The following is a 14,893-nucleotide window of genomic DNA, read 5'->3' as shown; positions in this document are numbered from 1 at the left end:
CTCTCCCAGCTCTGACATTCTCTGTTCTAAGGTCTCTCCCAGCTCTGACATTCCCTGTTCTAAGTTCTCTCCCAGCTCTGACCTTCTTTGTTCTAAGGTCTCTCCCACCTCTGACATTCTCTGTTCTAAGGTCTCTCCCAGCTCTGACATTCTCTGTTCTAAGGACCCTCCAGCTCATTCAATATTCTAAGGTTCCTTCTGCCTCTGACATTCTGTTTTAAATTGCTTTCTGGTCCCTGTAGGCCTTATTCCAAGCTTACAACTATTTGGGGCATTCTGCATTCTCTGGTTCTTTAAAGCTCTGATATTCTCTACTCTGTATCTTTCCCAGTTCTTATATTCTATGTCCCAGATCTAAATCTTACTCTGTGATAATGACAATTTCCTTATGCTCATTTCCCTGTGCAAATTTTCCATGCCCTGGAGCAAGTTCACAGAAAACAATGAGGAAACAAGTTTTCCTCTTTTCAGTAAGCTTATAATTCTAATGACAATAATCACAATAACTATAATCCTAGGCCAAGTAGAACAGATTGAGGGCCAGATCTAGAGAAGGGAAGTCCTGAGTTCAAATGTGACCTCAGACACCTCCTACCTATGTGACACTGGGCAAATCACTTAACCCTTTTTGCCTTAGTTTTGAGCTGGAGAGGACAGCTGGGTAGCTCAGTGGATTGAGAGCCAGGTCTAGAGATGGGAGGTCCTGGGTTCAAATCTGGCCTCAGACACTTCCCAACTGGGTGACCCTGGGCAAGTCACTTGCCCTCCATTGCCTACCCTTAGCACTCTTCTGCCTTGGAGCCAATACACAGTATTGATTCTAAGCTGGAAGGTGAGGGTTTAAAAAAAAATAACAACAACAATCATCATCATCATCATCCCCCATTCCTGGGGAGGCATCCTCTTAGTGACACAGGTTCATTACAGAGGTATCATTGTCCACTCCTCTCTCACGCTCACCCCATATATCCAGGCCATTGCTAAGTCTTGTCCTTTGTCCCTTCAAAGCACTTCAGGGATTATTCTTGTCTCTTTTCTTGGTATCCTCTCTCTGCACAGTTGGCATAGATTGTTGACTGACCAGTGAGATGATTATCCCCATTTTTCGGAGGCACAGAGTTTAAATGACTTTCCCAAGGTCACACAACCGGTAAAGAGTGGAGCCCAAACTCAACACTAGCTCATCTGACTAAATCCTGTGTCCTTTCCACTATAAATTTTGTTGGGATTGTTGTCTAGTCATTTTCCAGTTGTGTCTGACTCTTCCTGACCCCCATGTGGGGTTTTCTTGGCAAAGATACTGGAATGGTTGGCCATTTTCCTTCTCCTGTTCATTTGACAGATGAGGAAACTAAGGCTGGCAGGGTTAAATGACTTGTCCAGGATCACACAACGAGTAAATGTCTAGGGTCAAATTCGAACTCGAGAATATGAGTCTTCCCGATGCCAGGCCTGGTGCTCTGTGCACTATGGTGCCACCTAGCTGCCTCTGTCCACTGCATCCTCCAGCTTCCTGGGGTCTGAAAACAGGTTCCTTGACTCCTAGCCCAAGACTCTTTCATTTCCATCCCACGGATCACACAGCAGAGATGGAACCCCAAGTCCCTCCTCTACATGAGGCTTGGTGTTCCCAAACTTCAGCCCTCCACTCCTCCCCACCCCCACACTGTCCTGACCTTCAGGGTGCCACTCATTCTGGCTCAAAAAAGCATCCTGAGTCACGAGATTTCCCTCAGTTTCCCCCTGGAGCATCTTTCCCATCATTTAAACATTCACTCTATTGGGAGGGAGAGGGGGGCTCCCCTCCTAGTCCTTACTCATCCCCAGAACTCTAAAACACTTTGGATCACTCCTACCACCACCTCCAAATGGTCCCTCTTCCTCTTTGGATTTTATACCCCAGAAATATCTCCAGATCACCTTGGGGTCCCCCAAAACCCTTCCCACACCCACACCAAGCTGTCTCCTAGCCAAGTCAAACAACCTTGTTTCCTCTGATCCGTCCCCTAAAAGCCAATCCCACCCTCCCAACACGTGTGTATGTACATGTGCACACACGCACACTCGCACACATATCCTTCCTCTCGTTTCTTCCAAATCCTCTTCCTTTTCGTCTACCATTTTGGTGCTGTGTTTAATGCGGATCACCAGCTCCTCAGTTCTCAGGTTCCCGGGGGGGGTGGCAGGGAGGAGGGGAAGATGGGTATTCTGTCCTCTCCATGACTCTGGTGGAAATTATCCATCACCAGCTCATCAAGGCCTTCTCCCCCTGCAGAATTCCTGAACAACTGGAATTCCACTGGCTAACTTCCACTTTCTTTCCCCACCCAGATTGTGAGAGCCAGAAGAGACCTTAACACATAGAATATGAGAGCGGAGAGGGACCTTAGGGAGGGAGGATGAAAAATGGTGGAAGGGACTTCAGGGTGAGTCATTTAACCCTGCTGGCCTCAGTTTCCTCATCTGTCAAGTGAACTGAAGAAGGAAATGGCCAACCACCCCAGTATCTTTGCCAGGAAAACCCCTAAAACCCCTAAAACTAGCATTAAAAAAAAGACTTTTGATCGTAAGACATGAGAAATGGAAGGAACATAGAATGTCAGAGCTCAAAGGGATGTCGAAACATGAACAGTCAGAACTAGGACGCCAAAGTGTTTAAGACAGTCTCTGCCCTCAAGAATGTCACCATCTTCCCAATTCTCTGGGTCTCGATTCCCTCCTCTGTAAAATGGGGATAATGATACTTAGATCGTTCTGTCTGGTGTCAAACACTTACTAGCTGTGTGACCATAGGCAAGCCATGTAACCTTCACCTGCCTCAGTTTCCTCATGTGGAAAAAGGAGATAATAATAGTACCTACTCCCAGGGCTGTTGAGGGAATCAAATAAAATATCTGTAGAGGGCTTAGCACAATGCAGTCATGTAACCTCTACCTGCCTCAGTTTCCTCATTTGTAAAATGGGGAGCTCAATTGGACGGCCTCCAAGGCCCATAATGCCACCGCCGTAGACAGAGTGGCCACCCATGCTAAGTGCCATTTTCTGCCCAGTTCGGATATCCACATCTCTTCTGTGGCTGTGGGAGACAGAATTTTACCCACTGTGACTGTCCCCCCGAACTGCCCATCGTAATCTGGCAGCAGGCATACCCTAGGGGCCGGCTCTTCCAGCTCTACACGGGACTTTGGCCTGGAATGTTCTTCCCCCTCACCTCCACCGCTAAGAATCTCTGGGTTCCTTCCAGGCTCATCTCAAGCTCCACCTCCTCCACAAGGCCTGTCCCAGCTCCTGCAGCCGTGAGCGCCTTCCTCTCTAACAATTTTTTTTTTGTTCTGTCACGTCTAACTCTTTGTGACCCCCCGAGAAACTCACAATCTTCCCGATTCTCTGAGCCTCAGTTTCCTCATCTGTAAAATGGGGATAATGACACTTATGGCATTCTGTCTGGCTTCAGGCACTTCCTCGCTGTGTGACCATAGACAAGTCATATCACCTCCACCTGCCTCTGTTTCCTCATCGATATCGTCCACAGGGTTTTCTTGGCAAAGTTACTGGAGCGGTTTACCATTTCCTTCTCCAGTGTGCCTTCATTTTACACAGGAAGAACCAAAGCAAATAGGAGTTAAATGACTTGCCCACAGTGACAAAACTAGTAAGTGTCTGAGGCTAGATTTGAACTCAGGTCTTCCTGATCCCAGGCCCAGCGTTCTATCCACTGCACTACCTAGCTGCCTGTACTGTGTAGTACAAAAAGCATCAGATTTGGAGTAACTCGCTGCTTTGGGATCATGGATTGGAACTGGAAGGGAGGGGGACCCAAGAGGTCATCTACAGATGAAGAAACTGAGGCTCATAGCAATAGCCCTTGGAGAGGCCTTAAGGATACAAATGTGAGAGAGAGTTAGAAGGAACTTCATACTGTGAAATATCAGAACAAGAAGGGACTTTGGAACAGATTTCAAAGCTTGGACATCCTCCCAAGGGGGCTAGAGCCCTTGGGACACAGAGGGTCAGCGCCTGAAGGAAGGAAAGGAAGGAGTCCGGCATTTAGTGTCTCCTGTGTGCCCAGCCCTGTGCTGGTTGTTAGTCAGTCACTGAGTCATGTCTGACTCTTTGTGTCCCCATGGACCATAGCAGCCAGGCCTTTCTGCCTCCCAGGCTCGGTCCAAATTCCCTTTCTTCACTTCCATGACATTCTCTCCATTCATCCTCTGCCTTCTTTCCCTCTGCTGAGTGCTTAGCAAACACTATTTTATTTGATGCTTTGATTAGGAAGAAAAGTAACCAAGAGGCACAGGCTGGGCTCTAAGCCTCAGTGTGAGCCCAGATCTTCTCGGTATATGCCTTGTCTGTGCCACCCAGAAAACCCCAGGATGAGTCCCCCACCACCACTGCCTGTTAGACCTCGACTTAGGGACTTCCCTTCTCCCAGCCTGTTTCCTACTCTACGAAATGAAGCATTTGGACTAGATTCTAATCATCTATGAGCTGGGAAAAGGCCAATGAAAGTACAATTAATCAGACCATCCTGATTCCCTGAGAGAAGCCATCTGAAATGGCTAAATTATACTCATAATATAGAATGATGGGAGGGCCCTTAGAACCCAGAATGTCAGAGCTGGAAGAGACCTTGGAACAGGGAATGTCAGAGCTGGGAGAGACCTTAGAACACAGAATGTCAGAGCTGGGAGAGACCTTAGAACACAGAATGTCAGAGCTGGGAGAGACCTTAGAACAGAGAATGTCAGAGCTGGGAGAGACCTTAGAACACAGAATGTCAGAGCTGGGAGAGACCTTAGAACACAGAATTGTCAGAGCTGGGAGAGAGCCTAGAACAGAGAATGTCAGAGCTGGGAGGAACCTTAGAACAGAGAATGTCAGAGCTTGGAGAGATCTTAGAACAGAGAATGTCAGAGCTGGGAGAGACCTTAGAACACAGAATGTCAGAGCTTGGAGAGATCTTAGAACAGAGAATGTCAGAGCTGGGAGGGACTTTAGAACCCAGAATGTCAAAGCTAAGAGGGGGCTTAGAATAGAAAAAGGGGAAAAGCTAGGTGGTTCAGTAAATTGAGAGCCAGGCTTAAAGATAGGAGGTGCCAGGTTCTGACCTCAAACACTTCCTAGCTGGGTGACCCTGGGCAAGTCACTTGACCCCCATTTCCTAGCCCTTACCACTCTTCTGCCCTGGAACCAATTCACAGTATTGATTCTAAGACAGAAAGTGAGGGTTTAAAAAAACAACACAAAATGTCAGAGCCGTACTAGAGCTCAGAGATGATCTAGTCTAATCCCCTCAAATTTACTAACAAGGAAACTAAGACCCAAGGGGGTGAGGAATTTGCCTGGGGTCACCCATATGGCTAGATGACTAGCAGAACTTCTATTGAGACTAGGATGCTGATCCCACATCCACCTTCCCCTCTGTTGTGTTGCTTCTCCCTGCCTTCCCATAAAGAAAAAAAGCCAAAGGAAGTGGGTTTAAAATGGTGTGTGAGGGATGTAGGACAGATACCAGGAAGTACTTCCTGACCTCAAGCTTAAGAAGCAGTAAAAAGCCCTTCCCTGGAGATACTTGTCATGGGAAGCCATAGTGCAGGGTCCTCGTCCCTATGGGGAAATGACAGTTCTAAGTCCCGAGGCTTTACCTGCCGGATTTCCTTCTCTGTTTTAATTTCTTCGTTCAGCACAAGGAGGCTCTGGGACCATAGTAACTGCTCATGGAGGTTGTCAAGCTCGTGTTTGTGTGCGCGCCGGTGGGCATAGGTGGACAACCTTGGCCCTGTAAACACAGGATCGTGAAGGAGGTGGCTGTTGGTTTGGAGGGCAGAGAGCTGGGTCTCTGCGGGCTGGCCAGCAGAAGAGGCAGCACGGACAATTCTCTGATTACCTCTCCTGTGTCCGGCTCAGTCCCTGCCCCATAGGATGGGCAGCGGCCTCAGAGGGCGATCCAACCCAGAGAAGATATCTCCTGGCACCCCACCACCACCGCCACTGCCCACAGCCGCAGCGGCTCAGCCCAGGTTCTCCTCTGATAGTACTACACATACACGGACCCCATCGTCATCCTCACCATCAGGTCACCGGTGCAAACAGAAAACGAGGGAAGCTAGCCAAGATCAAACCAGAGAGGGGGCCGGCGGGACGGGCAGTGGGAGATGGGCACAGATGGGGTCGGGGACTCAGAAGAGATCCGAGGAGAAAAGAGGACTGGATTAGGAATCAGGACGATGTGGGCTCAAATCCCGGCCGGGTCCCTTCCTTTCCTCCTCGGCAAAGTGACCAGAATCCATGGTTTCTAGACTGTTTTCTTCCCTGCTGCCACTCTCTGACCTTGAATTGAGCTGGGCCAAGCCTAGGCCAAGTGGGGCTCCCTCGGCCCTTCCCCTCTCGCCTCCCTTTGCCTCCCAATGAACCCCATCTCCCAACGTCGCTTCTCTTCCCCCGTCTTCGGGGCACAGGATTTGTGCTGGTTCAGGCCTGGAAATGCCAGAAATACCAGAAACTGAAGTCGTCTCTTTTACGGCGGCCACAGCACAAACCAACCAACACGATCCTGCTATTAGCCTCGATTAACTTGGAGAGAATTCAGTCCCCACAATGGCTGAAGCCCGCAGGCTCCCAACCCCCAAAGCAGCTCCCACTGCCAGCCCAGAGCCAGGGCTCCCCACCCTGTCCCGGGCCCTGACCCCCAGAGAGTCCAGGACAGGGAAAGGGAGGGACGGCGTCCCCTTGGGGCCGGGGGAAGGACCCTGGAGCCTGAGCTTCAAGGTGGGAAGCATCATGTCTCCAAGCAGGCTCGGGTGGAAGCGGCGTCCTACCCCCAGGGCCCTGACCCTCCCTCCCTCTGGCCAGCAGTCTGGCCTGTCCACAAAGGAGGGCATAGAAGAGTCTACTGTTCCCTCCTGACCACGGCGACTGCTCTCCGGGACAGCTGGGAAAGCAGGGCCGGGTGTCCCGGGAGATAATTGCCAACCACCAGGCCAATGGGCTGCCCCCAGCCGCCCCCACACACACAGACACCCCCAGTGAGAGACAGAAGGACAGTCACCGCCACACAGAGCCCTACACACGGCCCAGGAAAAAAGGATCCGGTCACACATGCCCCACCAGAGCCGCATAGTGTGCGCACACACACACACACACACACACACACACACACAAACACACACACACACACACACAGATAAAACAAGTCATTTCTATTACTCTTTAAAAGATTTACAATGTGTTTTCCTCAAAATAACTCTAGGAGGGAAGGTGGTAGAAGTTGTATTATGCTCCTTTTTACAGATAAGGAAACTGAGGCACAGGCAAACTTGCCCAGCTAGGGAGTGGCAGGATTAAAATTCAGCTCGCCTTCTGGCTGGCCTCTTTTCAGGGCAGATATAATGCCCACATTCAGGGAAGAAAGAACCCCTCCTGCCCCTCGTGCCCGCAGCGAGAGAGCCCTCGGGGACACACAGCTCCTGGGAGGGCAGGAACACACCCAGCCCCGGGTCCTCTCCAAGCTAAGGGAAGTCACAGAATTCCAAACACGATCCCCTTCATCATTCAGAGAGAAACCACGTCACTTCCAGCCCCCACCAAGCCCAGCCTGCATCTCTTGTTCTTCTGGCTCCAGTTTTCCTTGTCTCGGGATTCTTTTCCAGCTCCGATGGTCTAGAAGTCGTAAGGTCACAGAAATAAAACTAGCCTGTGGTAAGGAGCCCGGGAGGGACGGCTTAGCCCCGCCACTGCGTCCTGTTTCCCTGTTTCCTGGCCTCCTCTTTGGGTTGAATTATAATAGAATGGTTTCTAAAATCCTTCCAACTCTGAAAGCTCTGTGATTCTGGGCATAGCGAATAATCTCCCTGTAAAGTAATAATAATTAAAAAAAAAATCTTCCCATGCCCTCTTGAGGGATGGAGATGCCCCTGAGCTCTCGGCACCCGTGTTAGCAGAAGGCACGCGGGAAGGCGTGGACCGATGCCCAAATGTGTGCCCGCTCCCCACGGCAGCCTCCTGAAGTACAGTGGGAAAGGAGCCGGAAGGGGAGAGAAAGGGAAATTCACAGAATTGTGGGATTTCAGAATTGGAAAAAGGACTTAATAAAGGTCTGATCCAATTCCTACCTCAAGGGGGAAATCCCTCTGCTCTCTACCTAACCTGGCCCTTTCTGACATTCTCAACGAAGAGTCATACAGGCTGGCTCGAAGACTGATATTGGGGCAGAGGCCAAGAAGACACCATCTCCTGAGGCTGCCCATTTGACTATCATTTCAAGGAAATTCCTTCAGCTGGTCCTTTCATGGCACAAACTTGGGATCATTCACCATCTCAGGCACCTTTTTTTAAATCCTCTCCAACTTTTGCATGTCCTTTCTTCATAAAAGATAGAGTTCATCTTCTCTTTGGTACCAAGCTGGGACTTTGTGGTTATAGATAGTTGCCTGTGCTTGTCAGATGAGGTCACAACATCCACTGGTCTTCCTTAATTTGTTCTTTGTTACAAAAAAAGGTTCATTTGTGGGAAGAAAATGAAGATGTAGAAGGCTAGGACATAAAAAACAAAAGTCAGCCAGAACTAAACAGAATACTCCAGAGGAGATCTGATGAGGGCACAGAGGACAGGGAGACAATTTCCTCCTTATTCCTGGAAGTTGTTACCTCTCCATGAAGCTCAGAACTGAATTGGTTTTCAGGGCTACCAAGTGACACCATTAATTCACTTTAAAGGGGTCAAAGCCCCCAATCTTTTCCAGACAACCTTCTGTCTAATGTATAAATGGAGATTTTGAACCTTGGACTTCATCTCCCACAAGTCCCTTAGTACTTCCCAAAATTTCCTTTAATCTCTCCTGTGCCTCCATGTTTCCATGGTCACATTACTGTTTTATGAGTTCTGTAGCTCCTCCTGCTTCCTCTCTTCTCCACCGGCGCAGTCTGGGAGCCTTGCCTTTTGGTTTTAATAAATCATATTAAATATAATCATTAGAGTATTGAATATTAAGTTTAAAATCCACACTAATCATGGGCTACCCACATCTTGAACTTGTGAAAACTGCTCTTTTAATCCTAAGATAAGAAGTTATATTTTTCCCTATTAAATTTCATCATAGGGTTCCTCACTTGATAAATGTCAGGAGGCTCTAAGAACTTCTTGTTGTCAATCATTCATTTTAGTCATGTTTGACTCTTTGTGACCCCATTGGGGGTTTTCTTGGCAAAGATACAGGTGTGGTTTGTCATTTCCTTCTCCAGCTCCTTTTACAGATAAGGAAACTGAGGCACATGGGGTTAAGTGGCTTGTTCAGGGTTAGGTTAAGTGTCTGAGTCTGGAATTAAACTCAAGTCTTCCTGACTACAGGTTCAATGCTCAGTCCATCTGCTGCGCCATCTAGCTGCCCAATCCAAGAATTTAGATGGGGGAGGAAATGATATATTTATCTTAACTAACCTTAGGTTTCCTTTATAATCCTGTGTGCTTTATTGCATGCATTTAAAGACATGATTCTGAGAAGGGCTCTACCCATAGTCTTCATCAGGCCGCCCAAGGGTCAGAAAAGATTATGTGACTCTATTAGATTCGCTACAACAACAAATACTCTCTTATTGTGTTATCTCTTCCTCCCAGCTTAGAGTCTTGGATGAGTCTGAAAAGGAGCTACCTAAGGCTTTATCTAGATCATTAATAACAATTTAAGAAGCCCAGATCCCTAGAGCACTCCATTGCAGACTTCCATCCCCATTGACTTCTGGATGTTAATTCTATGGGTTTAGGAATCTAACCAATTTGGAATCCATCCATGTTCTTCTCGAGCCCACATTTCTCTAGCTTTCCCATGACAATAATGGCAGAGACTCAAGTAACCCATGATCTACCCTGGTCAGACACTCTTCCTTCTTGTCCCTGCCCTTTTGCCACCCTGTCCCCAAGTACTGTGCCCAATTCTGGGCACTCTATTATGGGGAGGGCATTGACAGACCGAAGGAGCGTGTCCAGAGATGGACAACCAAGATGGCGAAAGGCTTCTGAGATCAAGCTCTGCGAGGACTAGCAAGAGGAACTGAGGGTGGTTAATGTTAAAACTTGGAGCAGGGGTCAAGGGCCAAAGGGAGTATAAGAGGGCCATGAGAACTATCAAGTAGGAGAGGAATTATACTTGTTCTGTTTAGCCTCCAAAGTTCCTGAACTGAGCAATTAATAAAAAGTGTTGAAAGGTACATTTTGGAGAGCTGTCCCAAAGTGGAATGGGCTACCTCGAGAGGTAATGGGTTCCCCCTTACTGAAGGGCTTCAAGCAAAGGCTGAGCAACATTTTGTCCATTGTGTCATGAAGGGCCTTGAATTGGACAAAATGGTGACTGGGATTTTTTCCAACTCCAAAATTCTTAGATCTGTAAAAGCAGCTTTATGTATTTCTCTTTCCTTGGGCCCTGGGTTTAAAAAAAAAAAAAAAAAAAAAAGCAAATACTGGAGGCAGCTAAGGGGTTCATTGGATTGAGAGCCAGACTTAGAGATGGGCAGTCCTCGGTTCAAATCTAGCCTGAGACACCCAACTGGGTAACCCTAAGCAAGTCACTTAACCCTCACTGCCTAGCCCTTACCTCTCTTCTGCCTTAGAACCAATACACAGTATTAATTTTAAGACAGAAGGTAATGTATTAATTAGAAATTTTGTACCTTTAGACTCCATCTCCCAGAATTCTTTCCCCATCCCAAAATTCCTTTTTACCTTTTCGTTTACATGCATCTTTACTTTATATACTTATATACTTCTGTAAACTCTTCCCTTTCTCTCTTTTCCTGCGTGTGCGGTCAGGGAAGTGGCTTTTTCTTTCCTGAGGTTTGCTGTTTTTTCCTTTTGCTTCAAGTTATTATAAATAAACTTTTTAAAATTATAATACTTGGAGTATTTGGACATTAATTATTAATCTCACAGTAAGGATTCTTTTTTATTATTATTATTTTTTAAGCAAATACCTTTCTCTCCCTTTCTCTACTGACAGAAAATCAATAGATGCCTAGGATGGGAGGAGTAGCTTGGGCACCATTCAGGAGGTACCAAGGGTGGCAGACAGGATTTTAGAAAGGCTTTCAGCCAGGTTCCAAAGGGAGGAATGAGCAGGAAGATAATAATAGAAGAAGGAAAGGGAGGTCAGCCAGCACCCAAGTTAGGCCCATGACCAGGTCCACTCTCTTGAGCACATCTCATGTGGTTTCCTTATCCTCATCCTTCTTTGATCTTCCCTCCCCACCACCAATCAAATTAGAGGCACATTCATCGAAAGCAGGCAGCTAGGTGGGGGGATAGACGGAAGGAACAGAGGGCTTGGTGTAGGATGACTCATCTTCATGAGTTCAAATCTGGCTTCAGATACTTCCTAGTGGTGTGACCCTGGACAAGTCCCTTAATCCTGTTTACCTCACTTTCCGCCTCATAAAATGAGTCTGAGAAGGAAATGGCAAACCACTCCACAATCTCTGTCAAGAAAACCCCAAATGGAGTCATGAAGAGTCAGACATGAATGAAATGCCTGAAAGACAACAAAATAGGAAGAAGCTTGAGCTTGAGTCAGAAGAGTCCTGAGTTCAAATCCTGATTCCAACACTCACTACCTGTGTGAGTTGGAACAAACTGTTTAATAGGGCTCAAACTGTCTCATCTGGGAAATGGGTATAATATTTGGGTTGGTATTATGAGGAAAATTCTTTTACAGTTGAAAAGCACTAAAGGAATATGAATTATTACTAGGATATCATCCTCTTCATCATTCCTTATAGTACAGTAGTATTCTATCACCATCCTAGACCACAATTTGTCCAGCCATTCCCCAATGGAGGGACATCTCTTTAGTTTCCAATTCTTTGCCACCACAAAAAGCATACCTATAAATATTTTTGTACAAACAGGTCCTTTCCCATTTTTTTAACTCTTTGGGTTACAAACTGGATCAAAGAAAATACATTGTTTTAAAGTCCTTTGGGCACAGTTCCAAATCTCCCTCCAGAATGGTCGAATCTATTCACAATGAGTTATTACTCTGAAAACTTCTCTTAGGGAGACGAGCATCTTGTAACAAGGGATACTCTGTAGACGACGCCTGCCTTCGTCCAAAGAACTTTAGAAAATTAGAACTTTTAGGCACTTCAGAAGGCTGGGATTAGGGGGGATATTTTTAAGCTGGTGTGGCTTTTCTTCTTTTTCTTTTTCTTTTTTTTTAATCCTTACCTTCTTCGTTAGAAACAATAAAGGCAGAGGACTGGTAGGAAGTGTCTGAGGCTAGATTTGAAACCAGGATCTCTCCTCTCCAGGCCTGGCTCTCAATGTCCTGAGCCACCTAGCTGCCTCCAGGTGTGCCTTTTGGGATAGCAACCATCCTTCCTTCGTATAAGTCCAGTCCTGTTTCTCTTCTGATCTTCCTTCATTCACTGGGTCAGCAGAGGAAACCCTGAACAAAGAAGGGGGGAAACAGAGAGAGAGAGAAGGGGATGGACCCACATTCCCCTTTTCTGCCCCAACAGGGACCCGAGAAGCAGCCTTCGTCTACGCCATCTCCTCTGCAGGAGTAGCCTTTGCTGTCACTCGGGCCTGCAGCAGCGGGGAGCTGGACAAGTGTGGCTGCGACCGGACCGTGCATGGGGTCAGCCCAGAGGGTGAGTGCCAGGGGGGAAGGGAGAGGGGAAAACTCTTGTTTTTCTGGGAAGGGAGGGCTTCTATGGACCAGCAAACAGCCAGGTGGGTCCTTCCTGGAAGGGTCATCTTGGGGAGTTGAGCACAAAGGACCCCCCAAGGCAAAGCCTGACCCTTGCCCCACTCCACCCACTCCAGGCTTCCAATGGTCAGGCTGTTCAGACAATATTGCCTATGGCGTGGCCTTCTCCCAGTCCTTCGTGGATGTCCGAGAGAGAAGCAAAGGGGCCTCCTCCAGTCGGGCTCTCATGAACTTACATAACAACGAGGCTGGAAGAAAGGTAATTGCTCCCCCATCCCGGCCCCCTCCCCATGGCTCTGGAGCTCCAGGCCGAGAAAGGATGCTCCTGTTCCTATGGGGACCTTGACTGGAGAGCCAGAGTGGTCCATGACACCCAGCTGTCCACAACACTCCCGCTATACCCCTACATTCATTCTTGGCTCTCCCATCCCAGCTTCTAGTCTCATCTTTCTTTTTCACCACTTCCTTTTGGCTCTTCCCAGGTTAGCTGTGCCGGTCTGAGCCCCAGAGGTACTCTCCTCCTCTTTGCCCTGGTCCCTCAGATATTCCCCTCTATAATTCCCTTTGCCCTAGGCACTCCCAAAGTCCTCATTCAGAAGACATCCTCCCATGGATATATTCCCATTTCTCCAATACTACCCCCCAATACCTCAAGGCCTCAGTTTCCTAATTTGTAAAATTAGAAAGATGGGTCTCTCTAAAAATGAGGGGCTTGGACTAAATGGGCCACTCTAATTCCTAAAATACCAAATATCTCCATTTATATCCTCACATCCCCATGGGGCCTCATCCTCACTTCCCCTCAGACAACTGAGCCCCCCACTTCTTCCTTCCATTATCCCCTGGGTAACTCGCTCTTCCCTCCCCATCCTTAGGCCATCCTGAACCACATGCGGGTGGAATGCAAATGCCACGGGGTGTCTGGCTCCTGTGAGGTGAAGACCTGCTGGAAGGCCATGCCCCCCTTCCGTAAGGTGGGCCACGTCCTCAAGGAGAAGTTTGACGGGGCCACAGAAGTGGAGCAGCGGCGGGTGGGATCCTCCAAGGCCCTCGTGCCCAGGAACTCACAGTTCAAGCCCCACACGGACGAGGACCTGGTGTACCTGGAGCCGAGCCCGGATTTCTGCGAGCACGACGCCCGCAGCGGCGTGCTGGGCACCTGGGGCCGCCAGTGCAACAAGACGTCCAAGGCCATCGACGGCTGCGAACTGCTGTGCTGTGGCCGGGGCTTCCACACCTCCGAGGTGGAGGTCGTGGAACGCTGCAGCTGCAAATTCCACTGGTGTTGTTTCGTCAAATGCCGCCACTGCCACCGGCTGGTGGAGACACACACTTGCCGGTGATGGGCTCCCCGGGCCACCCCCAGGGACAGAGAGATGGCGAAGGGAGGGGAAAAAATAATTTAAAAGCCACAACTTCTCCCCCAATTCCCCCCCCCCCAAAAGATGCTGGTTGTATTTTTGTTAATGTCTTCATAGTATTTATTACAGAGGTCAGAGGCCCAGGCGCAGGGCCTCTCGCCGACCGATCTAAAGGACATCTCGCCCTCCCGCCCAGCCCATGAAGCCTCCTTGAGCTAGTGTTTTCTGTGACTATTGTAGCTGCAGACTTTGCAGACTTTCAGAGAGAAACACCAAAAAAAAACACGATGGCCAAGGATTCCCCACTCTTCAGGAGCAGTATGAATGAATGCTGCCTGCCCCATCAGGTTTCCTAGAGGAGCCAAGCTGGAAGCAGATCTCAGAAAATGGTTGTGCTCACTCCCCTCCCTTCCTGTCTCAGAGGCCTCTGGAGGGGCCCCCTTGGGTCAAGATGGACCAGAGAGCTAGGAAACTCTTGGCTGAGCAGTTGGAGTATGGAATAACTGATAAACACACCAGTATTTCAGGGCTGGAAATCCGATGCCCTCCTTTTTACAGAGGAGGAAACTGAGGCACAGGAAATGATTCATCCAAGGCCTCACAACAAGTGGCAAAGCCAAGTGTCCACATTTGAAGTCCAGAGATTTCGCTACCAGACCACACTGCCTCTCAACCCCCATGGAACTTTTGATCTGCTGACCCAGATGAGGAGGGACCCTGGAGAGGGCACATCAGGGGTGTCAACCCTGAATGCAGAGCTGATAACAACCCTTGGTCCATCCTACATCTAAACCTTCCCCGTAACCAGGACATCTTCCCACCACAGGTTACAGGAGG

General features: G+C 48.4%; 1 protein-coding gene across 1 annotated transcript; it reads left to right on the top strand.

Moving 5' to 3' along the window:
- Positions 1–6,597: 6,597 nt before the first annotated feature.
- On the top strand, positions 6,598–14,097 carry WNT4 (Wnt family member 4). The gene is made up of 5 exons (XM_044668717.1): positions 6,598–6,768; positions 6,932–7,025; positions 12,505–12,636; positions 12,812–12,954; positions 13,571–14,097. The coding sequence occupies exons 1-5, from the start codon at positions 6,598–6,600 to the stop codon at positions 14,036–14,038; spliced, it is 1,008 nt and encodes a 335-aa protein (XP_044524652.1). The 3' UTR covers positions 14,039–14,097.
- Positions 14,098–14,893: the final 796 nt, after the last annotated feature.

Source organism: Gracilinanus agilis, chromosome 3, assembly GCF_016433145.1.
Source record: "Gracilinanus agilis isolate LMUSP501 chromosome 3, AgileGrace, whole genome shotgun sequence".
Classification (NCBI taxonomy): Eukaryota; Metazoa; Chordata; class Mammalia; order Didelphimorphia; family Didelphidae; genus Gracilinanus; species Gracilinanus agilis.
The sequence above is the reverse complement of the archived record's forward strand: the minus strand, read 5'-3'. Positions and strand labels throughout refer to the sequence as shown.